At 41.0% G+C, this 27543-nt stretch overlaps 1 protein-coding gene and 1 long non-coding RNA gene across 6 annotated transcripts; one reads left to right on the top strand and one right to left on the bottom strand.

Annotated features, from left to right (window-relative positions):
* Positions 1-3309: 3309 nt before the first annotated feature.
* Positions 3310-16568, bottom strand: CALHM6 (calcium homeostasis modulator family member 6). Of its 2 annotated transcripts, XM_042939665.1 has the most exons (4): positions 15641-16568; positions 14614-15010; positions 9359-9534; positions 3310-3501 (listed from the first exon to the last, which is right to left on the bottom strand). In XM_042939665.1, exons 1-3 carry the CDS (start codon positions 16169-16171, stop codon positions 9434-9436), a joined length of 1029 nt encoding a protein of 342 aa, XP_042795599.1. In that variant the 5' UTR covers positions 16172-16568; the 3' UTR covers positions 3310-3501; positions 9359-9433. The 2 variants fall into 2 exon arrangements, with proteins under 2 accessions (XP_042795599.1, XP_042795600.1); XM_042939666.1 differs by lacking the exons at positions 3310-3501; positions 9359-9534 and having other exon boundaries at positions 14511-15010.
* Positions 7166-26357, top strand: LOC122220311. Of its 4 annotated transcripts, none has more exons than XR_006202794.1 (6): positions 7166-7656; positions 16850-16900; positions 19752-20007; positions 20457-20541; positions 21784-21970; positions 25213-26357. It is a non-coding gene; the product is annotated as an uncharacterized LOC122220311 (long non-coding RNA). The 4 variants fall into 4 exon arrangements; XR_006202795.1 differs by lacking the exon at positions 7166-7656 and adding an exon at positions 16092-16138; XR_006202797.1 differs by lacking the exon at positions 19752-20007.
* Positions 26358-27543: the final 1186 nt, after the last annotated feature.

The raw sequence follows: 27543 nt of genomic DNA, 5'->3' as shown, positions 1-27543 counted from the left end.
GATATTAAGAAATTATTGTTGTTTTTTAAGTGTGATAATGATATTGAGGACTTTGCTTTTTGGAGTCGTTTTTGTTTTAATTGAGACTTTGGTTTTATAGAGCAGTTTTAGGTTCACAGCAAAATTGGGGGAGAAGGTACAGAACTTTTCCCTTTATCCCTTGCCCCTACACATGCACAGCTTTCCCCATTACCAACATTCTCCACCAGAGCGGTATATGTTACAACTCACAAAGCTATACTGACACATCATAATCACACGGAGTCTGTAGTTCACATAATGGTTCACTCTTGGTGGTGTACCTTCTGTGGATGTTTTACGTATTCTTTTCTAAAATATATACTTTACAGAAGGAATTGTATGACATTTGGGATGTGTCTCAACATAATCTGGGAATGGAGGGAAGTGTGTTGGAGAGTAGATAAGATTGGTAATGAGTTGATAATTGTTGAAACTGACTTAGAGGTACAAGAGGCTTCCTTATGTTATTTTCTCTACTTATGTTTATTCTTGAAATTTCCCATAATTAACACTTTCTTAAAATGTTTACAATTCTGAAATCTATGTTTACAGTGGTTCATTACACAGAGAAACACATTTCTCTGTGTTTATATAATTTATATAATTTTCATAATATCTACTTTAAAAATCCTTCACCAGAATGATCCATCTATATCCAGTGGTATCACCAATTTCCTTACTACCTCTCCATTGTCTACAGGGCTAAGTGTAAGTTCCCTATGATGACAAATGAAGCCCTCGGTGAGCAGCCCTCTGCTTTGCTGTCCAGCCTGCATTCAGGGCAATGCGAAAGTAATTCGGTTCCTAAATACACAATGCTGTTTGTGCCTCTGTGCCTTTTCACATGGTCTTCCTTGTTCCTGGAATGTTCTTCCCTGCTTGTACACCTGACAAACAATTCATCTTCCAAAAACCTCTTCAGGGCTCATGTTCTCTAAAACCTTCCTTTATCATCTCTCACAACTCTTTAGTCAGTTTATATCTTGCTTTATTCCATAAATATCCGATGCAGCTCCCAGAAAAATTATCACTCTACTATTTCTCGGACATGTATAAACATTAATAATCTTCACACAAATTTCATTGCATTATAGTTATTTGATTATCGGGTTGCCCCCCTCACTAGACTATGATATTCTAATGGATGCTTGATAAATATTTATTAAATCAAACTGGCTCCTGCTTCAAAAACTTTTGGGTGACATTGCAAAGAGAAGGCAAGGCTAAAATGAACAAAACCTATTCAATAATTAGAATATTGCTTTTCATACTCTACATCAATAGAGAAAACAAAATAGTCACAAGAACTGATTAAATAGGTAACAAAAGATCTTGTTTCATCTCAGAACACAAAAAAAATTCTTCGCAAAGAGCAAATCACTAAGAGTCCAGTCATATTTTTAATGATTATTTAAGTGATTATTTTTAATCACTTCAGAAAACACGGAAAAATCTTAAGCAGAAGTTAATAAGTAGATATTCCTCTCTGTAGATGTGAGAACCTTATTTGGAGGACACCTGAAAGAGAATTTGGCACTCCAAAAGATGTAAAGCACCAATAGTAACATTGGTAACATTTGCAGATTCTCACCATACATTTTAATGATTATTTTAGTAATTCTCCTGTTTCTCTTTTCTTGTTAAGTTTTACTTTTTAAAAATGTATTCACACAAACAATTTAAAGAGCCAGATAAGAATATAAATCATTTCCTACCACCCCTTGACCTTCACCAGTGCTGCTTTCCACCATTTCCTGCTTCATATCAGCACCTCCTTTCTACTCTTGTCAACCCGTTCTTCTGGAATCTACTTCATTTTTGTCCATAATATGCTTATATAAGCACTTTCTTGATTTTTCAGTTTGAGGCACCATTTTTTTAAATTTCCACATAGAAACACAAGGCTTTCTCACACCCAGCCTTCATCCTAACCACACACATATACAAACTTCCTGACCCTCTTCCCTCTTATTATGTGGAATTGGACTTAGACCAGTATTCTGAGGTTCCACTACCATGACTGTGTAAACACTATAGACCACTGGACCATGTAGCATACCAAGACTAGATTTCCCTGGAGTTAACAATAGAATCATTTTCACATTTTCTGAGCTTTCTCTATTCTTATCACTAATCTTCAAACTCTTCTCCCATTTGAATATATCTTCTCTCAATATTATTCAGTACATTAACTTTTCTATCAATGTATCTTCTTAAAGAAGTCTCAAGCCTTCTGATGTTGTCTCCCTACTTAGCTGTTGCAGTGGGGAGAAAAAACTGACTCAAAATTTAAACTGAGATTTTAATATTGCTGAGAACTGCACACAGGAAGGAAGGAGAGGTTCTCCCTAGCCAGTGGCTGGGCATATTCAAATTCCATTTCTTTAACCCATCAAAGTTATAGCTCTTTTTACTCATGAGTACATTCTAAAACGCTCTTGAAAAATTGCCTCATGGCCAGCAGCAGAAGAGGAGCCTATGATGCTCAGGTGGAGAAAATGAGATGTAATGTCACTTAGGAACGTTAGGGAGGGTGGACCTTAGAGTAGTCGAGTTACCAAATTTCAGTAGGCTATGTATTAGTTACTTTTTGCTGTGTAACCAATATCCTCAAAACTCAGCGACTTGTGACAATTTATTATCTCACAGTCTCTGTGGGCCATGAATTCAGGAACAGCTCGGCTGGGTGGTTCTGGTTCAGGGTTTCCCTCAAGGCTGCAATCGGGACATCACTGAAGTCTGCAGCCGTATGAAGACTTGAGGATTTTACTCTAAGACAGTCCACACCCGTGGCTGTGGGCAGGAGGTTTTAGTTTCTCCCCACAGGGGCCTCTCCAGGGGCTGCTTCATCATCCTCACAGCCTGGCAGTGAATTCCATCAAAAGGGCAGTCCAGGAGAGAGTGAGAGAAAGGAGGCTGCAACACCTTTTACGGTCCATTCTCTGAAGGCACATATCATCCTTTCCACTTTTTTTCTATTCTTCAGAAGTGAGTCAGTAAGTCCAGCATACAACCAAAGGAGAGAATTCATCTCTACCTCTTGATGGTAGGCATGTCACAGAATCTGGGGATCCATTGTAAAGCCACCACACATTATTTGAAAGAGGTTGCAGTGATTTTTTTTTTTTTTTTAGCGAAATATTAAAAACTCATAATTTTGTCAAAAATTTGACTTTCTTCCTGTCTAACCCTTGACTAACCCACCCGGGGCTAATCTTGTTATGGAGGGCTGAATTGCCATCATATTTTTTTTTTTTTTGTCTATTTATTTATTTTGAGGCAGGGGGAGGGACAGAGAGAGAGGGAGAGAGAGAATCCCACGCAGGCTCCGTGTGGTCAGCACAGAGCACAATCTCACAAGGACACCTGAACCCAGTGTTCCAAAATTGCACCATGATGCGCTTCATTGTGGGTCTGTATCCTTCCACTGTACTGATCACTCGATGGAACTCTTCAATCTAGAAATCCGTGTCCTTTCATCTGGGGAAAACATATCGAATTATTTCTTTGGTGATATCTTATTCTATCCTACCTCTTTCTCCTGTTTCTCCTAGAATCTTATTAGTAGGATGACAGATATCTTAGACTAGTTTTCTAATTTTTTTCTTACTTTTCTCTCTTGTCCATCTCTTTATCTCCATCCATACTTCCTGTGAGATTTCCTCCAAGTCTATCTTCCAATCCTTCTACTGAATTTTTAATTTCTGCTGTCATGTTAATCTCCAAGAACTCTTTTGTTCTCCAGTTGTTTTCTTAATACCATTCTATTCTCATTTCATATATGTAATGTCTCCTCTTATATCTCTAAAATCATTATGGTAAGGTTTTTTTTAAGTTTTCTAAAAAATATAATTTCTGCTTCTTCTAAGTAGCCTTTTTCTTTGTTTTGACTTCTGTCTTTCATACTTTTTTCAAATCTCTGCAGATCCTTGATTAGCCTCTCAAATTGGATAAAATATGAACTTTGGTAGAGTTTGGAGGTTATGGACTACAACATAGGATAATAACTGGGGGGGGGCACGTAAATGTGAATCTTAAAATGTGTTGTTTTATTGAAATATCTTTTCTTGGGCAGTAAGATTTGCTAGATATAGATCCTCTGGCCTACTGCCCAGAGAATAAAGGCCTGAATGCCAGTATTCTGGAAACCAGGTTGGGTAAGAAGGCTAGGGGGAAAAAAAAATTCGGTATGTACATTTTAGCTTAATTCCCATTTGCTCAATATACTGACTCTGCCTTCAACTAGCCTAGTGTTCCCCAGTTCAGAAATCTCTTCTAGGGGCATCTGGGTAGCTCAGTTGGTTGAGCATCTGAATCTTGATTTCAACTCTCCTGGTTTGTGGGTTTGAGCCCTGTATCAGGCTCTGGGCCGGCAACAGAGCCTACTTCAGATCCTCTGTCTCCCTCTTTCTCTGGCTCTCCCCAGCTCACACTTTCTCTCTCCCAAAAGTAAATAAACATTTTCTTAAATAAATAAATAAACATAGAAATTAATAGAAAAAAATCTGCTCAAAAAACTGTATCTAGAGATTGAAATTGCCATCTTTCTCTAGGTTACAGAGAAGCAGTTGTCCAGCCACTTGGAATGGGGACAGAGATCTGAGGGACCAATTCTTAAAGAAGCTTTCAACCAATGCTGTTTTTTGCCCCCACCACCAGAGGTGACTGGTGCTGCTAATTCCTGAGCTTTTTTTTTTTTTTTTTTTTTTTTGACAAATTCCATGGTAAAAATCATTTCTTTTTTTTTTTTTTTAATTTTTTAAAAATGTTTATTTTCAAGAGAGAGACAGAGCGCAATCATGGGAGGGGCAGAGAGAAAGGGAGACAGAATCTGAAGCAGGCTCCAGACTCTGGGCTGTTAACACAGAGCCCAATGCGGGGCTTGAACTCATGAACTGTGAGATCATGACCTGAGCCGAAGTCAGACACTTAACCAACTGAGCCACCCAGGCACCCCAAAATCATTTCATTTCTTATCTTTCTCAAGTTCTGGCTTGGGATTTAGATTTTTCAGGTCCATTAGGAAAATTGCCATTTACCATCTGCTTTCTAACTTCTAAAAATTGTGTTACTTTCTTCTCTCCTGTTCCCTATTTGCTTTCTGATGTAAAAAAAGATCTCTATACTTTTGTTTTATTGTGGTGGAACACGTACTTTCAAACCAACAATTTTAACCAGAAGTACCTCTTTCAGTTGTCTTTCACTGCCAACAATCATCTTTACCAAGCACTGATTTTAATAAGTGTAAATTGTTCAACCTCAAGTTGGAGTGAGAACATAGAGGACCTGTAATAAAGGTTTAGATTTTAGGAAAATAAAAAACTTTGATAGAAGAGGTTCCTTGTGTATCTGCAGGGAGAGATAGGCAGTTTCTAGCTGGGATAGATGTGATCATGAGGCTGGAAAATTGTGGAATTCTGTTGGTATTAACAGTGGCAAACAGATTTAAAGAATGTGAACTCATTTAATGTTAGTCTTCTTAGGGGCACCTGGGTGACTCAGTTGGTTAAGCATCCGACTTCAGCTCAGGTCATGATCTCAAGGTTTGTGAATTTGAGCCCCACATTGGACTTTGTGCTGACAGCTCAGAGCCTAAAGCCTGCTTCTGATTCTGTGTCTCCCTCTCTGTCTGCCCCTCTCCCACTCACACTCTGTCTATCTCTCTCACTCTCTCTCAAAAGTAAACAAACATAAAAAAATAAAAAATAAATAAAGTTAGTCTTCTTGGATTGCATATGAACTGAATAGGAACAATCATCTCATCAAGAAATCTTGAGCAGAGCTGGGAGCTGAGAAAGGATTTAAGATTATTTTGATTTTTGAGAGGAAAAACATCTGGTTTTGATTTTATGCACTGCCCTCTCTCCAAGCGTTTTTAAGTACCTTTAAAGATGCCTAGACAGATGACGATCTTGTCTCTGTGAAATAAAGCGTCATTTAATGAATCCGGAATGTATCCATCTACTTGTTTGGCCACTGAAATAAGTTGCCCTACAGCTTGACCATGTCTCAGACTTGAGTTTATTCAAGCTGCTATTTTTGGATAGACCATGTGATTTAAGAATACTATGAAGTAAGCCAAACAACAGTTGATTTTCCATCTGCCTCTCATTATCTAAGGTAATGTTTCCCAAACTGTGTTCTGTAGAACATCAGAAACCCAAATTGTTGATGCGTACTCCTTGGAAAAAAATAAACAAACAAACAAACTTTTGTCTATTAAGTTTTGTTTCTTTACTATATGTAAGTAAAATATTAAATATATTTATACAATTATTTTTCTTACTCTATAATCAGCCTTTAAGAAATGCAGTGCCAGAGTGCCTGGGTGGCTCAGTCAGTTAAGCTTCCAACTCTTGATTTTAGCTCAGGTTATGATCTCATGGTTCCTGAGATCAACCCCACGTCAGGCTCTGCCCTGACAGTGTGGAGCTTGCTTGGGATTCTCTCTCTCTCAATGTCTCTTTGCTCCTCCCCTGCTCATCCTCTCTCTCTCTCTCTCTCTCTCTCTCTCTCTCTCTCTCTCCATATATATATATATATATATATATATATATATATATGTATATATATATATGCATTAAAAAATAAAATGTTTTATCTCAATAAATTTTAAAAATATTTGGTCTTTCTCAGTTGTTTTTATCAGTTGTGTTGCTGTATTGTGACATTTGTAAGACAATCGGGTTTTTTTTAAGTCTTCATAAGGCATAAAATCATGCTGAGGAGAGAAAACACAGTTCATATGACACAAAGAGGTATGTGACCACGTGCTACAGTGAGTTTCAGAGGTGAAGTCATTAAGAGTTCAGGGAAAGAAGTTATGTGGACGGATGTCATCGGGGAATGTTTTGAATAGAAAGCGTGATTTGAAAGAGGGCTTGAGGGCGCCTGGTGGCTCAGTTGGTTAAGCGTCTGACTCTTGGTTTCAGCTCAGGTCATGATCTCATGGTTTGTGAGTCTGAGCTCCATGTCAGGTTCTGGACTGCCAGTGCGGAGCCTGCTTGGGATTCTCTCTCTCTCCCTTTCTCTGCCCCTACTCTGAACTCTCTCCCCCCCCCCCAAAATAAATAAACCTAAAAAAAAAAAAAGAAAGGGGGCTTGAAAGACAGAAAATTATGTGCACGTTCCTACATGTCTCACTAGTATGCCAAGAATGCAAGGCTATGATTGCTTTTTACCCAGGCCATTTCTCAGAGTGTGTTTGCAGCAAGCAACATTGAGAGGTGAAATAGTTTCCCTCTTGGACAAAGAGCAGGCTTGATTACTATTTGCTATACGATGGTGGTACCCCAAGCTCTGTGTTCTCTCAAGTAACATAATCCACTCAGTGTGATGGAATTTGGAGGTGATTAGGTCATAAGGGCAGAGAACTCACTAATGGGATTAGTGCCCTTATATAAGAGACTCCAGAGAGCTTCCTTGTGCCCTCTACTATGTGAGAAGACCCCTATCTATGAAACAGGAAATGGGCACCCACCCGACACGGAATTTGATGATATCTTAATCTTGGACTTCCCAGTCTCCAGAACTGTGAGAAATAAGTTTCTATTGCTCATAAGCCACCCAGTCTACAGTACTTTGTCTCCAGTGACTAAGCTGTTAATCATGGTATTATGAAGACTCCCACACACAGTAGGTATCCTCAATATATGTTTGGATGTTTCTTGAATGACTGAAAATGAATATATTAAGAAGATGATGGTGACCATGAGGGGATTGGTTAATGAGGCCCAAAACTTGACAAGGAGAATTACTTTAAAGTGATTTGCAGAGTTTTAAAAGCAATTTGTAATTATACAATTTCTTTTGAGTATATAAGCTCATTTATCCCTATTAATAATCTTATCAAACCAAGTTTTCTTAAATTAATATTCTCCTAGCAAAAAGAAACGAAAAAAAAACTATCAAAAACGTACTAAAGGCACCATAAAAGAACTCATGTACATACTCACACACACACACATACACATATACTTTTCACCTGACTTTAATTCCACAGTAACATATGCTATTAAGTCTTGGGCATCATTTTTCTAATTCCAGGGCATCTATAGTCTTTTTTTTAAATGTTTTTTAACGTTTTTATTTATTTTTGAGACAGAGACAAAGCATGAGCAGGGGAGGGGCAGAGAGAGAGGGAGACACAGAATCTGAAGCAGGCTCCAGGCTTTGAGCTGTCAGCACAGAGCCGGATGAGGGGCTCGATGTGGGGCTCGACGTGGGGCTCGACGCGGGGCTCGACGCGGGGCTCGACGCGGGGCTCGACGCGGGGCTCGACGCGGGGCTCGACGCGGGGCTCGAACTCATGGACTGTGAGATCCTGACCTGAGCCAAAGTCAGACGCTTAACCAACTGAGCCACCCAGGCGCCCCCAGGCCATCTATAGTCTAAAAGGGAGTATCACTTCCTCTTTTTGGAATCAGCATGTTCTTGCCTTCCATTGATTACCCCGGTGTATCCAATGGTCTTGCTCAGTAATCAGTTGATTTAGGCTTTGTAGGGAATGTGTGAGGTGGTTATTCAGTTCATTTAGGGTAAAACCCAAAGCCCTTATTATGGCCCAAATGCTTTTTATGATCTACTGGCTAACTTCTCACCCCTTCCAGTCTCTGCCCAAAGGTGACTTCTCAGTGAGGACAACAACTCTCTAAATTCCAGCATTTCTAATGCCTCTTAGAGTGTTCTCCTTTTTCTTTTTTTCCTCACGGTATTCTTCTCTTCCTTACCTTCAATTATTTGCTTATTTATTATCGTTACTGTTTGTTATCTCTCTCTCCCCTTAGAATGTAAGCCTCACAAAGTCAGGGTCTTTGCTGTTGGTTCATTGATGTATCCCAAGTACCTAGTACATGCTGGAAGCAAAGCAGGCACTAAATAAATATTTGTTAGTCTAAATGAGTGAATAATAATGAAATCATAGAAATCAATAGGAAATATTTGCCCAAATCAATCAATATTTGGGCAAATCAATCAATATTTGCCCAAATATTAAAAAATGGGCAAAAGGCTTAAATAGGCATTTCATAAAAGAGGATATCCAAATGACTAGTAAACCTAGGAAAAGATGCCGAAAACCTTTAATGGTTAGGGAGATGACAATTAAACACACAATGAGAAATACCATTACATACTCACTAGAGTGACAAACAATAAATAATTGGAAATACCAAGTGTGGCAGAGGTGAGAAGCAGTGGGAACCCTCATAGTAGCGTACATTGGTATAACGCTTATGGCAAACATTTGATATTATCTAGCAAACTGGAATATATACATGACCTCATGCTTTCATCTATTCTAGGAACACACCTTGAAGCAACACTTGCACATACCTACCAGAATTCAAATACAGGAACGGTCACTCCAGCATTGCTCACAAGCGCCAGAAATTGGGAGCAAACCAAATGTCCATCAGCAGTTAAATGGATAACCAGATTGTGGTATATTCAGGTAGTAGAATACTATCCAGCAATCAAGACAAATAAGTTGTTCCAGGCATACTATGGATGAATCTATCAAATAAAAGCAAAAAAGATGATAAAACAATTCGTAGAGAACCAATTAGAAAGTGATTTCATTCATACAAAGTTCCAAAACAGACAAAAATAAACATTAATAATTTAGGAATGCACACATAGGTGGTAAAACTATAAATAAAAATAAGGTAATGAGGGCGCCAGGGTGGCTTAGTTAAGCATCTGACTTCAGTTCAGGTAATGATCTCACAGTTCATGAATTCAAGTCCCACATCGGGCTCTCTGCCATCAGCACAGAGCTTGCTTCAGGTCCTCTGTCCCCCTCTCTCTCTGCCCCTCCTCTGTTGTTCTCTTTTCTCTCTCAAAACTAAATAAACTTAAAAAAAAAAAAAAGTAAGGGAATGATCTCCCCCCGCGCCCCGACCGCCTGCCGCCCACATTTAGGCAGAGAGAGTTCACCCTGTGAAGTGACACTCGGGCAGGTGTTTTCTGTGTTGCTGGAGATGTCCTCTCTCTTTCCCCTCTGTGGCGGTTACGTAGATGTTTACTGTGTAATTATTTTTTTAAATGTACACAAATGTTTCATATACTCTTCTCTATGTTTGATAACACACAATTTTTAAAATGACAATAAATTGCCCAATTTTATAGAGATTTCTTTCATTCAGAAGTTTTTCATGTTTTATTCCTTGTGGCAAAGGATCTTGATAGACAATACCCCTTTTTTGATACAGGTCTCTTTCTTTCGATAAGAATATAATATAATCACTTCCACAGCCCTTATATTGCAATTCACAGGAGATATTTCATAAGGCGGCAATGAGGAGGAAGGGACAAAATAAGATCAACTACAGGCTTAGCTTTCAGGGCAGACCCAGTTTTGGACACATGGTAAGCACCCAATGGAAGCTTGCTGCTGACTAAATAGGCAGTGGCGGCTGGGGCTGACTCAGACAGGGAGTATTTCTCAATCTTTGTTTTAGGAAGAATTCTTTACAATAGGCCACCTGGTAGGTAAGATGTTGTGAAACTTAGGGTTCCCAGATGTTTTCCAGCCAGAGACATTTGTGGGGACACTGTGTAGACATCTGTCTACAAATGTAGACAGTTGTATATAATTCTGTTTGCAGATGCTCCCTCAGGACTTGCTTCTTTAGTTTGTAGAGCATTGATATTTTGATCTGTGGCTTTGGATGGAGCAAAGAGATCATGCCTAATCTTATGAGGCTCTGTAAACTGTATCGTCTTGCCTAACTCAATGCAGTGTGGAGTCATCTCTTAGAACAATATGGCTGTTTTGCAGCAAATATTATTAGCAGATGCTGTGTCTGAATCTCTTCTAAGCTGAAGCCTTTAGGGCAGCATAAAGCCAGGGTGATCATAAAGAATCAGTTGGTGAGCCAGCAAATAAATACAGTTGACCCGTGGACAACACAAATATGAACTGCACAGCTCCACTTGTACACAGATTTTTTCAATACAGTATAATACAGTAAATGTATTTTCTCTTCCTTATGATTTTCTCACTTTATGATTTTCTTTAGATACAGTAAATAATACATATAACATATAAAATGTGTGTTAATCAACTGTTTATGTTATCATGAATGCTTCCAGTCAACACTAGGCTATTCGTACTTAAGTTTTAGGGGAGTCAAGGGTTATACATGGATTTTCAACTGTACGAGGGTCAGCACTTTGAAGCCCCAATTGTTCAAGGATCAACTGTATACACCCAGTGGAGAAATGCTTCGTAAGCCCATGATGTGGCCTGTTTGTGGCTGGACTCCAAGGAGTAGTGTGTCCTACCAAATAGTGGTGACCATGTTCCCACCATGAAATAACTTCTGTGTCCTGATTCCCTATGTTTATTCAAAGTGGTCTCAGGTATCAAGAGTTGCCAAGTTCCTGGATGAGATGAAAAATAGTAGGGGTCACTAAGGACATCTGCATCTTTTCTGCTCACAAGGGCACATGGGCTAAAAAGGGACAAAACTGGCCCAGTAATAAGGACAACAGGTGGCCACTCTGAACCATACTATCCAGACAGGCTCAGTCCACTAACTTTAGTTCTGCCTGCCATTGACTGTATGACCTTGGTCTAGTAATGTAACAACTCCAACCTTCAATTCCTCACTTGTACGTGTGAGTGATGTGTTTTGTGGGTACCCTACAACGTTGTAAAAATGAACTGAACAGAAAGATATAAAGCTTCCTGTTGACTGCAAAGCCCTACACCATTGTAAGGGTTCTTTTTAATCTTTTCTAACTACACAGTTAACATTTATTATTCATTACAAAAAACATCCAAAGATCAAAAACACATGAGGTTTTTGTTTGTTTGTTCTGGAGCGGGTTGTTTTTTTTGTTTTTGTTTTTGTTTTTTGGTTTTATGTGGGTTTTTTTTGTTTTTTTGTTTTTGTTTTTGTTTTGAGAGAGAGAGAGAGAGAGAGCGGGGGAGAGGGGCATAGAAAGAGAGAGAGAGAGAGAGAGAGAGAGAGAGAGAGAGGATCCCAAGTAGGCTCCACACTCAGCATGGAGCCCAATGGGGGCTCAATCCATGACCCTGGAATCATGACTTAAGCCAAAATCAAGAATCAGACGCTCAACTGACTGAGCCACCCAGGTGCCCCCAAAACACATAAGACTTAAAGAAAAACTCCTCTGCCTTATTATTAGTCTTTTGCTTATCTTTATATACTTTATGAATGCATGTGTTTATATATATGTAGGTGTATTTTTTTTAACAAAAAAGGAAGCATAACTCTTTTCTAATTCTAAAAATTCTAATCGGCGGACTTTTTTATGAGAGAAACTGTTATATAGAGACATGGAACAATGATATTTAATGTGAAAAAGTTGCAGAACCACATTTATAATACGATAATATTTGTGTAGACACAGAGCCTATGGCTTCCTCTGGTAAAACTATATTGCAAAGGAATGAGGTAAGAGTACGTTTTACTTCACATAGTTCTCTATTGTTATCATTTTTTTCTTAAGCATACATACTTGAACAATTAATAAAGACTGTGCAAGAGGAAGTAAACAAAATGGAGACAATATACTATAAGATGTAAGTGCCCATGTTAGACCAGAGGTGGGGAAAAGCACTGAAAGAGAAGAATATACAAAAGAAATGGGAAGATGAAATAAAGGAAGCAAAAATAAAGTAAGGATGATACGATTTTCAAAATTATTCATTAGGGAATAGAAAATAAAACTGATCATGTAGTTTCTGCCACTAACCTTCTTATAATATAGACTCACTAACAGGATATTCAGTTCTGCTGACAAGTTCTTTTAAACGATCCTGTGCAACAAAGGGCAAATAGAGCCCAAGACAGAGATCTGTTCAGAGAGGAAGAAGGGCTAAATAGGCCCAGTGCTCAATTCCTTTACAGTTTAAAGTTTTCATATTTTATTTTTTTTAATGCACAAAACAGCCATAAATTTGGGAGATGTGCAGGAATGACAAGCTAATGTCCCCTGATATTGTCAAGCACCCGACTCTTGATTTCAGCTCAGGTCATGATCTCACAGTTCATGAGTTCGAGCCCCGTATTGTGCAGAGCCTGCTTGGGATCCCCTCTTTCTCCCTCTCTCTCTGCCCCTTCCCCCCACCTCTCTTTCTTTCTCTCTCTCTCTCTCAAAAAGAAATAAACTTAAAAAAAATAATTTTGTGGGGTGCCTGGGTGGCTCAGTCGGTTAAGCGTCCGACTTCGGCTCAGGTCGTGATGTTACCGCTTGTGGGTTTGAGCCCCGCGTCGGGCTCTGTGCCGATGGCTCAGAGCCTGGAGCCTGCTTCGGATTCTGTGTCTCCCCCTTTCTCTCTGCCCCTCCCCCGCTCACACGCTCTCTGTCTCTCAAAAAATAAATAAACATTAAAAAATAAATAATTTTGTCTACAGATACTGTGGCTCTCAATAAATGTTTCCCTTCTCTCCATTAACAAATCCTGTCATGTCTATGTTCAAAATTTACCTTGACTCTATCCACTTTTGCTATCTTCATCACCATCAACCCCCTTCAAATTCACTCCTACCTATTTTCACTGCAGTGGCCTCCTGACGAATCTTTCTGTTTCCGTGTTGGCTCTGTCTCTTCCCCCATGCCATTCCTTTTTCCACAAGAAAATCAGAACAGTCTTCCTAAAATGCTCATGGGATGAAAACCAAAACCCTTCGCATGAAATCGAGGACCCGCACCAGCTGTCCCTTGCTCCTTTTTTCCAGTCACCTCTAACTAAGGCTTTCAGCTGCGCTCACATCTTTCTCACCTTAGTCTTTGCCATGCTGTTCCGCAAACTGAAATGCTCTTCCGTTCCTCAGGTTTCAGTTTCTCACAGAGTTCCCAGCCCCCTCCTGTACTCTAAATCAGGCCACAATTGGTATTTCTATATTTACTTGCATGCTATGGGTTTCATCTGACTTCCCTACACTGTCAAAACTGTATAATGACTATACAGGGGCTCAGAACATGATCCTTTCTACTTTTGTGCATATTTGAAATTTACCAAAATAAAGTTTTAAAATCTGCCCTCTGACCCTACAAACTCAAACCAACAGTTAGGCTTGCAATTATCGTTTTCCATATTTTGTATTTTTAAAAAATTGACTTTCCTGTTCATGATAATATTTTGTTTGTTTAGTACCCACATTAGAGCCGTCAGAGGCGGTATTTTAAAGTTTGAAACGATGTATTATCTTCAAGAAAGTGAATTTGAAACTAACATCAGATAACCTAACAGAAAGGTCAAAAGTTCAATCATTCTTCCGCTGTTTCTGCTACTGTCTCTGCTACTAAAGTCTTTTATTTGACAGCATTCTTATTCAGTAAAAAGGACCCTAAACCAGGGGTGTAAAACTTTTGATCTAGTTCCAGTTTGCCCCTTGGACAGAGTCATTTGACTTTGCTTCCTTTTTCATAACTAATATAATAAATAGGTAAAGTTCTCAATTTTTTATTTGATTTAAAATTGTTTCCACAATTTGAAAAATCGGGAAAAAAAGTCACAAAAATACCAAAGTTTATTTTTTAAAAACGAAGCGATAACTCAAAAGAACTTTCCTCATATCCATTAATAAGGTCATAAGTCAGCAGTAGTGTGCATACCAGGTGTATCCACAAAGCCAAGAATGGGAATCACTGTATCTCCTTCTTTAGATTTGATGCTCTCACTCTTCTCTGTTCTATGAACATACTTGTGCAACATGCTATAGTACTGCTCCTTTGGATTGAAAGTATATAGTGATGAAATTTGCTGCCAGTCTCTAATGCTTGGGGTATTGTACTCCTTCGGATGTGAGCACTCAAAGAAACATTTAACATTCTCTTTGGCCAATTCTGTCGCATGCTCTGTGGCTTGACTCTTAAGGATCTGCTGCTCCTGTTCCAAATAGATTTTCCAAAATTTCAGCTGCAGAAAACTAACTGGAGATAGGCATCGGATGATAGATGTAAAAATCAAAAGGAAGATGATAACAACTGCGATTAGGATCCAGCCCAGCACCTGAGGAAAACACAACAAAACAGCAACTTAGTGACATTTTTTCATAACAAAATTTTAAATCCTTACATAAAGGTTGAACTACTCACAGTTATGCTGATGAACAAGCAACCGTTTTAGGTCTTAGTCTCTTAAGAAAAAGAAGAGACAACCTCCCAAACGCCTCAACCACTTCACAGGTCATTTTCCAAGTCCCGTCGAGGGCCCAGGGAAAAGCCTACTTACTCGTCACTCGGCTAGAATTCAACACGTGGAATTTCGGCAAATCCAATGAAACAAGCATTCATTTTCAAGAGTCTCCGGGCTTTATATGCCCAGAAGCAGTGTGGGGCGGGGGCTTTAGAGCCAGGGAGGCCCATTTTATTGTAACAATTCTGCCTTCTTCTGGCCGGACAAACAACTTGATCTGGACTTGGTGTACTGGCTAAAAAGAGAGTAAGTAAGGTAGGACGGGAGCTGAACGGCCAGGCGCGGTATCCGGCACAGAGCAGGTGCCTTCCCTCCTTTTCGTTCGTTTTACTGAAATTGTCGCCGTTCCAGCTTGTCGCCCGGGGTCCCGTGTCTGGGGCGAGGGCACCGGCCCAGCCGGCCCCGCTCCCATCCTCCCAACAGCGTCCAGCGCCCGCGCCTGACCTGAGACTGGGCCTTGAGCTCCTTGAGGAGGTCCTGCGCGTCGGGCGCCGGGGCCTGGTGGCAGGGCGCCAGCGGCAGCTGGGCCTCGCAGGCGGCGTCGCGGCCCCGGCACAGCAGCCGCGCCAGTGGGGCGCTCCCGCTGGCCGCGCACTCGTAGAAGGCGCCCCCGAGCAGCGCCACGGCCACCCAGGTGAGCGGCGCGACGGCGGCGGTGGCGCTGAGCTGCACGCACACCAGGGCGGCCCGCAGCCGCGGCCCGCAGCCCCCGGGGCGGGCGCCGCGCGCGCAGCAGCCGGTCAGCAGGCGCCAGGTGCGCGCGCTCAGCACGTAGCCCAGCAGGAAGAGCGCCAGCGCGGGCACCAGCAGGAAGACCAGGCCGTACGGCAGGTTCCAGGCGGCGCTGCAGGGGCACTGGAACACCGCGACGGAGAACAGGCGCTCCCCGCCCGCCGTCAGGAGCGTCACCAGGCCGTAGCCCAGCGCGCGGGGATGCTGCAGGTGCAAGTTTAGCACCGCCTGAAACTTATCCATGGGCCTCGTGCCGTGGACGGGGCGCCCTGGCCGGGCCCGGATGCTTCTGCCTCTTCACCGCCCTGCACTTTTCACTGCCCTGCGCTTGCAGTGGTTTGGGTGGACTGAGGTCTAGGGCTTCCCACTCTGCGAAGCAGCAGCTTCCGGACGGGGGGAAAGGTCCTCTCCAGGCTCCGTGAGCTTTCGCTTTCTTATTTCAGGCAGAGCAGCTGTGGCCAACACACACCCTTGACGTCCGCAGGACCCCTGGTGACTTCTCTCTCGCAGTTCAGGAACCTGACTGAGGATAGACCCCATTCCATTGTTACCTTTGTTTCCCCCCAACTTATAAGAAACTAGGGGGCTTTCCTTGGCATCCTGATTCAATGCAGCTACCCAAATGAAAAGAATACACTTTATTTGGGCAGACAGGAAAACACTCCACCTTCCCTTATTGCAGCCACCCTACTTAGTTCCTAGGCCAACTCCAACTCAGATCAAATGATTACGAAAAAACCTGGTCATTTACAGGAAACATTACTCAAGGACAAATTTTCTAGTTTCTCTTTCATAAGCGAAATCACCACAAAGCCCAGCTCAAGTTCGAGTACCTCCGTGATCTTCTGTTCCCCTCCTGTTCTCCTTCTGGACAGAATCACCAGCATAATTCACACGGACTTCTCCTCTCATCTCCCACAGGTCGTTAGACTGGATATATTGTATTGACTTCTGCCTCCATTATTCCCCCAGGTATGTGCTAGCATTGGCAGTACTTTGACAAATGTCCAATTTTTGCTCAGTGACCACCAAGTTGATCAGAAGTGGGTGGTGAGGCAGCAGAGACATGGTTATTCAAAAAACACGGATTGAACCCCCAAAATTCCAACTGCTGCCACATCCAACTAACATGTTTCCTCCACCTTTCTCAAAAAGCAGCATTGCTCTGACTCAAACTGTCACCATTTCGGTGAAATTGAGCCATTTTGGTGTGTGGCTCCAGAGTGAGGTGAGAGGTGCTTGAAAGAACATAGGCTTTGGGTCGGGTGCATCGTGTCTGTGCGTGTATTTAATAAGTGCGCCCCTCTGAGACTCTGCATCCCCATTTGTAAAAGCAGAATAGTCCTCACCTTTCAAGATTGTTGAGACAAGTAAATTGAGTAGCATATGTAAAACACCTTTATATATAAGGTGTGCCCATTAAATGAATTTTTTTAAATTTTTTTAATGTTTATTTATTTTTGAGAGAGAGAGAGAGATAAAGCATGAGTGGGGGGAGGGTCAGGGAGAGAGGGAGACACAGAATCCGAAGCAGGCTCCAGGCTCTGAGCTGTCAGCACAGAGCCCATCGCGGGGCTCGAACTCACGAACCGTGAGATCATGACCTGAGCTGAAGTTGGACGCTTAACCTACTGAGCCACCCAGGCGCCCCGAATGAATGTTTAATGTGAGGGATTGCCTCTTATATCGCAACGCTGGGAAGAGACAACAAATAACTGTGTTGTACATGATTTAAGAATGCGTATTAATGCTCAGTTTTAGACCAAGGATTGTATTCAGTGAGTCGATGATCTTCTCTTGCCTTAGGAGAATTGGTGTGCCCTTTGAGGTCCACCTCACTACAAGGAGGGTATTTGGTTATGGAGTCTGGGTGGACAGGTCATAGTGAACTGGTTACTGTCAGCACCCATCCACCAGGTTTGCCTTATTCACCTGGGAAGAGTAAGTAGGCTAAGGAACCATGTGGACTGTTAGAGAACAGAAAAGAAATGTATTATTCTTTTCTTAGTCCAGCGTGCCTTCTTAGCAACCTCCCAGTACCAGTGCCTGGCCCCAAATCACCATTCCCTAGCATTTTGATGAAAAGCTGTTCTCTCTGTGTGAGTCTTAAGAAGCTACCCCCAGATCACAGTCTAAACTGTCATGCAGGACAGTTGGGGACCATTTCTCTGAGATTAAACCAGGCACTGCTGGGCTCCCTGTAAACTTGCAGCTAAAGTCCGTATTTGAGGCACATCACTTCTTCTATGACTATCATCTCTTTATTCCTACATCTCAAAAATTTTTTTTTTCTCTCCCGTTGTCCTTCAGGTGATTCTTCCCTTTTACTGCTAGACTCTTCTTCACTCCCACCACATGTCTCCTAAAGATGTTGCCTTCCCCCTCCTCGCTTTCCATATATCACCATGAACAAATTCTTTTATATCCACCTTTATGCAGATGGCTTTATCCAAATCTCCCTTAACTGTAACCAAACTAAAATGTGCCCCCTCTGTCCTCTTGAGTGAGGTTTATTCTCCCACATTTCTCAAAACAAGGAGGAGGGTTGGCTGGCATTCTCCCATTACAATGTCCAAACCCAGGCTTTTCTGTCATCTTCTAATACTTTATTCTCCACCGAGAGTCAAGCTATTCAGCACAACTTCCTCCCCCCACTTCACTCCTGCCACCCGTGCTCATTCCCTGCATTTATCAAGACTTTCGCATCTGGTGACAGCCTTCCTCGTCTCCCTAGCTCCTGTTATTTAGTCAAGGATTTGGTTTCATATCTTTTTAGTTATGGAAACTTTCATTTTGCCAGTCCCCTATCCGTCTAATTTGTTTATTAACAGTTTATTTGTTCATTTGTTCATTCAGTCGCTCATCTAAAATGTGTAATAAGCCCCCATGATATGATAGGAACTTATAAAAGTGCCTGGTATTATTGGGTACCACAAGGAATAACACAAATAGATACCCTCCTTTCATTGAGCTTATATTAGTGAGGAGATAGATAGAGGAGGCAAGTCTCAAGGGTATGCAAATAATTAAAATGGAATCATGTAGTAGAGAGTCTCCTGAAAAAGCCTTTGTAACGGGAGGACATTTAAGGGTCCATCTGAATGACCAAGGCTCTGGGGTTCAAGGGATCTTGGCATTCTGTGGTTGGAAAGAAAGCCAGAGTGATGGGACATTAAAGGTGAAAAGGAAGTTGGCACATTTTGAGGGCAGAGGTGCAGGTGAATGGTTGTTTACGGGCTTTATAGACCAGAGTATGTGGTTGAGAACCCTGCCCCTGAAACTCATTACAGACTGAGCTGCTTCCTGACCGATTATCCTATCAGCTTGTGTCTCCAAACACTACCTCCTGGGGTTGCCACCACCGTACTCCCCAACTCTGCACTTATTACAGGTTACCGTAATTGTGAGTCTGGGTTCTGCCTGCCAGTCTGAATTTTCTCCCAGAACCAGCAGATGAGTCTAGTACCCTGATATCTATCCCTGCCATCTCTGGAGCAGCGGGTGGTTCTAGTTCTGAGTCTATTGAAGATGGTTCAGCCCTTTATACCCAGTTCCGTTTGGAGAAAATATTGCTGAGAAGTTCAGTGTTTAGTGGAAATAGAGTAACATCCTAATGGTGTGGAGAGGATTCAAGAATTTTCTCTTGAGAGTAGACTAAATAATATTTGAAAGACCTTTACACTTTGGAAAATCTGTAATTTAACACCAATTTACTTTAGCTTTTAAAAAAATGCATGAGAGATTCTCATGGTAAGCATGTTGGAAAACCAATGGTTATGGGGTTTGTTTTGTCTTGTTTTAACTGTCATACTTTCTTTCTCAGCACTTTCATTACCACTGTCAGGAATGGGTTTCAGAAACCACAAAAAATTTCATGGAAGAGACAGGAAAAGAAACTCCTGAAAGAATTTCACACTGAATGGAAAAGTCCCTTCTAGTTGTCTTCGAGTGAGCTAGTTCACAAACATTATTCTCTGTAGTCTTCCTGAGAACTCAGACTACTGGTGTGACCCTGCTTGGAATATGACTGCTGGATTCTAGCAATGTGTTGATCCTGGCCCCAAGACCCGCCCACGAAAGTAAAGTCAAATCAAAATTTGTCTATATTTTAAGTATCTACCATGTACAAGACAAAACTTTAGATGCCAAAAATAACAAGTAAATTTAGAAAAATCTGACAATCTTAGAGACTACCTTTCTGTGCGCCGTAATTTATGGATTTATTATTTATGTTATGTATTTGAAAATCTTAACCTGATATTATCTGAAGATTTTTGAATGTTTATAAAAGTTCTTCCAGTGGAAGTTTAAAGCAGAAGGAGGGAAAGATCATACCCTTCCCCAGACACAGGATGTCGTTTGTTAAATGGCAATCCCATGACGTTTCAAGTAACCTTTTTACAGATTCTCTTTTTCTTAGCATGAATTTTCTAAACCTGTTACAAAATTTTAAATATTCACAAAATTTTAAATATTCACTGATTCACACACTAAGAATACTTTTTTTTTTTTTTTTTTTTTACAAAAGATGATTATTTTAACCCTGAGGACCTAGATGTGGCCAGTCTTTGTTGGGACCACTGTTGTCATCGTCATCGTCACCATCTAACACCGTAAGTCTATTAAAAGTTCTAGTTTTCCCGCCGTGGTTCTTAGAACCTATGTCTATTAAGGATTTTGGTAAATTAAATTATGTTTTTCCTTTGACTCAAATTATTTCACAGGTGATTTTAATGTGTGCTAGAGTTTCATTGTCAATGGCCACTTACTTACACTTTGCTTCATCCCAAGCCTCAGTTCCCCTGCCATGCCGATTTGGTTTACCAGTTTGCAAACTATGATCAAAGGTTTGGATTTCCAAAGATAATAATGGTGAATCGCAAATAAGATTAAAGGACAAGAATAAAGAAGAAAAGTAATTTAATAGGAGGAAACTTGGGTTTCTTCAAATTATAAATAACATTATCGCAAAGTCTCAAAAAAATTTACGTTAACGGAGAACTTAAAAAGTGTTGTGGAAGGTCTTTCCTAAAAGAATATATCACATGAGGGGCACCTGGCTGGCTCAATTGGTAGAGCATGCTACTCTTGATCTGAGGGTCATGAGTTTAAGCCCCACATTGGGTATAGAGATTACTTAAAAATAATAAGATAGATAAGATAAAAAATAAGTCACATGAAATATGCCACATACTGAAAACACTCACATGTATGCAAATGGAATACCAAGTAAGTGCACATGATTGAGGTAGATCTGTATGTGCTAGTATGGTGAAAAGGCAGAGTTGACATGTTAATTGGGAAAGGTAAACCAAAATTCTGCCTGTCATACATTTGTGTAAAAAAAGGAAAGAAAAAGAAAATGTATATATGTCCCTTTCAGATGTGTACGCTATTCTGCAAGATTAAAAAAATACTGTCAAGGGATGCCTTGATGCCTCAGTTAGTTAAGCATCTGACTGGGGCTCAGGTCATGATCTCACGGTTCGTGGGTTTGAGCCTCACATGGGGCTCTGGGCGATCAGCACAGAGCTCGCTTCAGACCCTCTGTCCCCCTCTCTCTCTGCCCCTCCCCACATCTCTCTCTCTCTCTCAAAAATAAATAAACATTAAAAAAATACTGTCAAATGTTTACCTCTGAGAAGTAATGGAGAGGGTTGGGAATGAATGCAGGGAGAGAGATTGGTTGGATATCTTTCTTCACTGTTTGCCTTTTTTAAAACATGCATATGTTTCTTCTACAATTAAAAAACACTAACATGAAATGTCTTGATCTAATGGAGAATCTCTGAGGAACAAGTCTGGAAAGAGGCTTTTTCACAGGCTCTTCTTTGTCCTTCCTTCTCTGTACACAGGGCTTTTATCAAGGGTTGCTCCCTGAGCCTGGATTCCAATCATTCACCTCTCCTTGGCAAAAGTAATAAATCATAGCGAGAAACTGACTGCTTTTGAAGAATATAGAAGATAAAGAAACTGAGTGTTTGAGAACTGGAAGGTGGCAAAAAGCAGCAGGAGGCGAAGAGGAAAAGATCAAGTGGAAAGGTTGGGATTGGGTGACATCTGTCCAAATTCTGAGGGAAACAAGATGGAAAGACCCATCTGTCTCCTTCAGAGAGGGCTTCAGCTCTACTCTGTAGAGTCTCCTATGTATCCATTACTGTCACAGAAACAAGGCAGAGAGGAAAGCCAGGTGGTAAAGAAAGGAGGTGGGTGAGAGTTTAGATTGTGGAGCTTTTGAAGGGCAATAGGGAGTTCAGCTTCCAGCAGTTTAGGAACCACTATTGCTTCTTTTAAATGTTGATCCAGACAAGTTTTTCCTGGGTTTCCAGGAGCTACCTGTTTTGCTTTAGCTTCCTTAAAAACCATGTATGTACGGGGGAGAATCCAGAAAACGAATAGTGTTTGGTGAGTTAAGATATTGTTTAATGGAGGCTGGGGACTGCTCCTAACTGAGCAACAGATTTAAGGAAAGAGAAGTGATTCCTAGTAAAAAGAATTCCAATTTATCCCAGGATCTCTTTCCTGGGGGGCTATTATCAAGTTGCAAGAACAGTAAGAAAAGAAATACCATTAAAGCACTACTCTCTTTCCATGGAAGGAGGAGGAAGTTGGGGCAGATATTAGAAAGCAATCTGGGAATTCATTACTGAATTGAAATGGCTTCTCATCTGTACACACTGACAGATAATCTTCAGGGATACTAGAAAACCAGGTTGGAGGGACACCACTGTCTTCTAGATGGAGTCTTGGCTTCTTCCCAGGAACCCCACACTCTCCTTGCTCCAGCTCTGGGAGCTGCATACTCTGCTCCTTTAGGAAGCAACTCTCTCCTCTTTAGGGATTGCTTTTCAATGATGAACATATAGATCATCTTCTCTGTGTCTACATTCTTCTACTAGGCAGCATTTGCATCTTGGGAAATTTGGGTAATACCATAATATCCTGTCTCCAAGACATTTTCTGTTCCTTCGTCCTGTTCATTATAGACAGTGATGTGATCAGAATATGTCCCCCAAAATTCATACATTGAAACCCTAACCCCCAAAAGTGATGGTATTAGTAAGTAGGGCCATTCTGAGGTGTTTAAGTCATGAGAGTTTTTAAGAGTAGGATTAGTGCTCTTATAAAAGAGGCTCCAGAAAGATCCCTAGCTCCTGGGGGGTGGGGATCTCCCAATAGCTATTAAATACTTCAGTGAATTCTTGTGGTTCACTTTACTGTACGGGGACAAGTACATGTAATCTTTCCATTTGCCAGAAGGAAAGGAATGATCATTAGTTCTACTATAGGCTACTCTTTTGTTTCACTCCTCTTCCCACTCCAGAACTCACTAACCTTCTTTCCACCCCTTCTAACCACCACCCCCCCCGCCACAATAAAAACACAAAGAACAAAAAAGCAGAAGTCCAAACATGGAGCTCACAGTCCAGAGTTTGGGTAGTGCATGGTAGTCTCTACATTAGGTCTTCATGTGGCCCCTCTTGGGCTACAGACCCATGAACTCACAGTAATAGATTAATCTGTCCCTCCACAGACAATGTAGAGTGGAGGAACAGGGCCAAAACGAGAAATACTCCATTCTGAAAGGGAAAAATGGAAGCCAGAAGCAGGCACTGATTGACCTCTTATGTTTCTGGGCAAATACCAGAAAGGCCTCTACCCGAAACAAGGCTGTTGAAAAATGTTCCTTGAATCTCGACTCTACCCTCTGGAGAGTCTTCTATGTTACTGTCCTTGGCCACATACTCAATGAGTATATGCTCTTCTGGGAGCAGACTAGTGTTCTTAGTTCATGTGCTACTTGTACAATGTTGGAAGACCACAAGTCCAGTTGGGTTTATGATTCCTTTGACTGTAAATGTCTCCCCAAATTATTTAGTAAGCTTCTTGTCTCTGATTTCAGTAAAATATGCTTGCCAATACTGTTACAGTTCTTTCAAAACATAGTTCTCAGATATACTATATGCTTTTGCTTTCTTGCCCCATTCTCTCTCTTCTTCCCTCTGCCCCCACTAATTTGTACATACCTGTCTTTATCTCTTGCCAGTACAGGTACTCTGAGTAAACATGAGACTATAGTTTTCTGTGGGAAAGCTACACCTTTATTTTGATCTTTCTGTGGCTCTTTGCCAATTGAATACCTTAATTTTATCTTTGCGCCAAAGTTCTGAACTTATTGAGAGGTATTGCCAATAGGTGTAGAAGCCACACTTAATTTGGCCTTTCCATGAGTTTATTTTAATGGACTTGGTCTTCCAAGGCTTCCCCAAATTCTCTCTTTGAGTTTGGCGTCTAAAACCTGTCAGGTTTTCCGGTTTTGCAAGTCCTCATTTTTCTGAAATATTTCTATTCCTTGTTATTTCTTCTTACAAATCAACCAGTTCTTTCTTAAGGTCATAAAGTCTTGCCAAAATGTAGCCAGCAGCAATCAACACACACTAGAAACATTGTTTTCTAATTTTTTCTCCTAGAGCCACATTTTCTTTAGCTATATATATATATATATATATATATATATATATATATATATAATCTTTCCAAATTAATGCAGAAGTTCATTTTATCAGCAACCAAATAAGAACTGTGGCCTCACTAGCCTCCATTATCAGCTTCTATGCTGTTCACCACTGGCTTGCTAAACTAACACCACCAATTTTAGGAAGGGAAGTGAAACTTTTTCAAGCAATCTAACAATAAGACATAGAAAAAGTTATTTCCTTTTGGTTGTTGTCTACAGCTGAAGTAAAAAAGAAAAATGCCTCCCTTATTTCATCCTCTTCTGTTTGGGTTTGGGAAGACAGGGGAACAATGGGGCAGATAGTGAGGACGATGACAAATGATTTTTATCATGGAAGTGCCCCACGTCAGATACCAATATTTGGTCCAAACTGGTCATAAGGCTCCACCAAACTGCAAGGGAAAGGGGGAGTATGGTCCTCTCCTGTGCCTTAAAGGTGAACAGAACTGCACAAACATGAATGCGTGAGGTCTACCGTGCGTTACACGATCAGTTTTTCTAAATTCCCCATCCACCCCTGAATCTTATTACATATGACAGTTTTATCATCTTTTATTTGCTGCTTACGATTTTTTCCATCTCCCCAACTAGATTATAGGTTTCGTGACGGCGAGATCTAACTCCTCTTTGGTTACACAAGTCTTAGCACAGTACCCAGGACATTATAGGTGTTCAATAAATATCTGTGGGTATAAGGAGTGAATCAATGGATGAATGAATGAATGAATGGGAAGCAGACTTGGATTTTTCTCTTCTCTTACTGCAGACTCAGCACCATGTATACTTTGCTCAGCTCGGAACTTGAACCCTTCTACAGAGATCACGTCTGTCTGAGCCTCTTGAATTGCCAACCTTGTGATAAACAATAGGTAAACGTATCCAGGGAGAAACAGGGCAACACCAAGGAGACAACAGGGCCATAGGACAGGTTCCAGGTACAGCTGAAGGGCCATCTGGACACCCACTCCCACCCACTTTTGTCAGAGTCACCAAGCACAGTGGGGGGTCGGGGTGGAGCCACAGGCGCTGACAGAGTAGTGACTCCCCCACAACTTCCTCCTTCCTGCCCAGCTCAGCCTGTTTACTCAGCAGACTTGTCTGGTGTAAAGCTCTCATCTTCCCCACAACCGGCCCCATTTCTCCACCACCTTCCCATACCACACATAGCTGTATTTCTTAAGGGAGAGATTTTTCTTTTTACGTTAGCTGTAGACAGCAACCAAAGGTAAATAACAATTTGTCTATATTTTATTATTTGATTCCTTAAAGAGGTTTCACTTCCTTTCTTGGGAGCAATGAGCCAAGCATGAATAGGTTTTGTGGACACTAAGTCTCAAGTTTGACTGTGACTCCACTTTGGCACTCTACCTGACCTTCTCCGGTAGTGCCGGGCACCTGACTTACCTTATTAAGTTAATTAAAGTTTGGCTACTAATGACACTCTTCTGGTTCTCCTCCTAACTTGGTGGCTGTCCATCTAAGTGTCCTTCCCAGGCTCCTCCTCCAATCATTAATATTGGTAGTCACTAGAATTCAGTCCTTTCCACATACACTTCCCGAATAATCTCCTTTTGGTGCACCACTAGCTAGATGTGTGACCTGGGGCAAGTTATTGGCCTCTGTGTGCCTCAGTTCTTTCATCTGTGAAATGAAAATAATAGTATTATGTGCCTCCTTGGGTTGTTGTGAAGATTACATGGGTTGATATAAGTAACATTCTTGTTTTGAATTTTACTAAGTTTTTAATTTTAATTCCAGTGTAGTTAACATACAGTGTTCTATTAGTTTCAGTTGTATGACACAGTAATTTAGTAATTCTATACACTACTCAATACTTATCGTGATAAGGGTACTCTTAATCCTCATCACCTATTTCACTCATCTCCCCACCCACCTCCCATCTGGTAACCATCTGTTTGTTCCCTATAGTTAAGGGTCTGTTTCTTGGGGTACCTGGGTGGCTCAGTTGATTAAGTGTCTCACTCTTGGTTTTAGCTCAGGTCATGATCTCATGACTCGTGAATTCAAGTCCCACATTGGGCTCTGCGCTGACAGCACAGAGCCTGCTTGGGATTCTCTGTCTCCCTCTCTCTCTGCCCCTCCTACCCCCCTCACAGTCTCTCTCTGTCTCAAAAATAAATAAACATTTTTTAAAAACTAAGTCTGTTTCTCGGTTTGTCTCTCTCCCTTTTTCCTTTGTTCATTTGTTTTGTTTCTTAAATTTCATGAGTGAAATCATAGGGTATTTGTCTTTCTCTGACTGACTTATTTCTCTTAGTATAATACTCTTTAACTCCATCCATGTCATTGCAAATGGCAAGATTTCATTCTTTTTTTTATGGCTGAATAATATATATTCTATTGTATATAAATATATCACCTCTTCTTTATCCATTCATCTATCAGTGGACACTCGGGCCACTTCCATAATTTGGTTATGGTAAATAATGCTGCAATAAACATAGGGGTGTATGTATCCTTTCAAATTAGGTTTTCATATTCTTTGGGTAAATACTTAGTAGTGTGATTACTGGATCACAGTGTAGTCCTATTTTTAAATTTTTGAGGAAACTCCATACTGCTTTCCACAGTGGCTGTACCAGTTTGCATTCCCACCAATGTGCACAAGGGTTTCTTTTTCTCCACATCCTCACCAACACTTGTTGTTTCTTGAGATACATGTAACGTTCTCAGACTAGTGCCAGCCACATGGTAAATGCTCAGAACGTGCTGTCAATTACTTGTTACTCTCTTTTCCCATGGCTTTGACAACCAACTGTATGTTACCATTGCCAAATCCCCATCTCCAGTCCTCCCCTTTCCTAAGTTCTCTATGGGTATTTCTGATTTCCTATAGCAGACATTTTTGCTTATGTCCAGCAATCATCTCAAACCCAAAATAGAACTCATTTTCCCCCAAAACTTACTTTTCCTCCAGAATTCTGATGTCACTTAAGGATACCAGTCTTTCAAGCTGGAAAACTGAGGGTCACCTGTAAGTGCCACTCCATTTCCTGTGCAGCTCGGTGCTGCCCCAGGACCGTCCCTCATATTGGACCTCTTCTCCACCCTCACTGAAAGTGGACCAGGCCCTTAT

This window comes from Panthera leo, chromosome B2, assembly GCF_018350215.1.
Source record: "Panthera leo isolate Ple1 chromosome B2, P.leo_Ple1_pat1.1, whole genome shotgun sequence".
NCBI classification, from domain to species: domain Eukaryota; kingdom Metazoa; phylum Chordata; class Mammalia; order Carnivora; family Felidae; genus Panthera; species Panthera leo.
This window is presented reverse-complemented; position numbering and strand designations above follow the sequence as displayed.

Excerpts from the sequence above, each read along its gene's own strand:
- CALHM6 (XM_042939665.1), bottom strand. The coding sequence starts at position 16,171 with ATGGATAAGTTTCAGGCGGTGCTAAACTTGCACCTGCAGCATCCCCGC. Across the intron at positions 15,011-15,640 it reads AGCTCAAGGCCCAGTCTCAG|GTGCTGGGCTGGATCCTAAT; the intron begins GTCAGGCGCGGG and ends TGTTTTCCTCAG. Across the intron at positions 9,535-14,613 it reads TGGCTTTGTGGATACACCTG|ATTCATCCATAGTATGCCTG; the intron begins GTATGCACACTA and ends TTTATTTGATAG.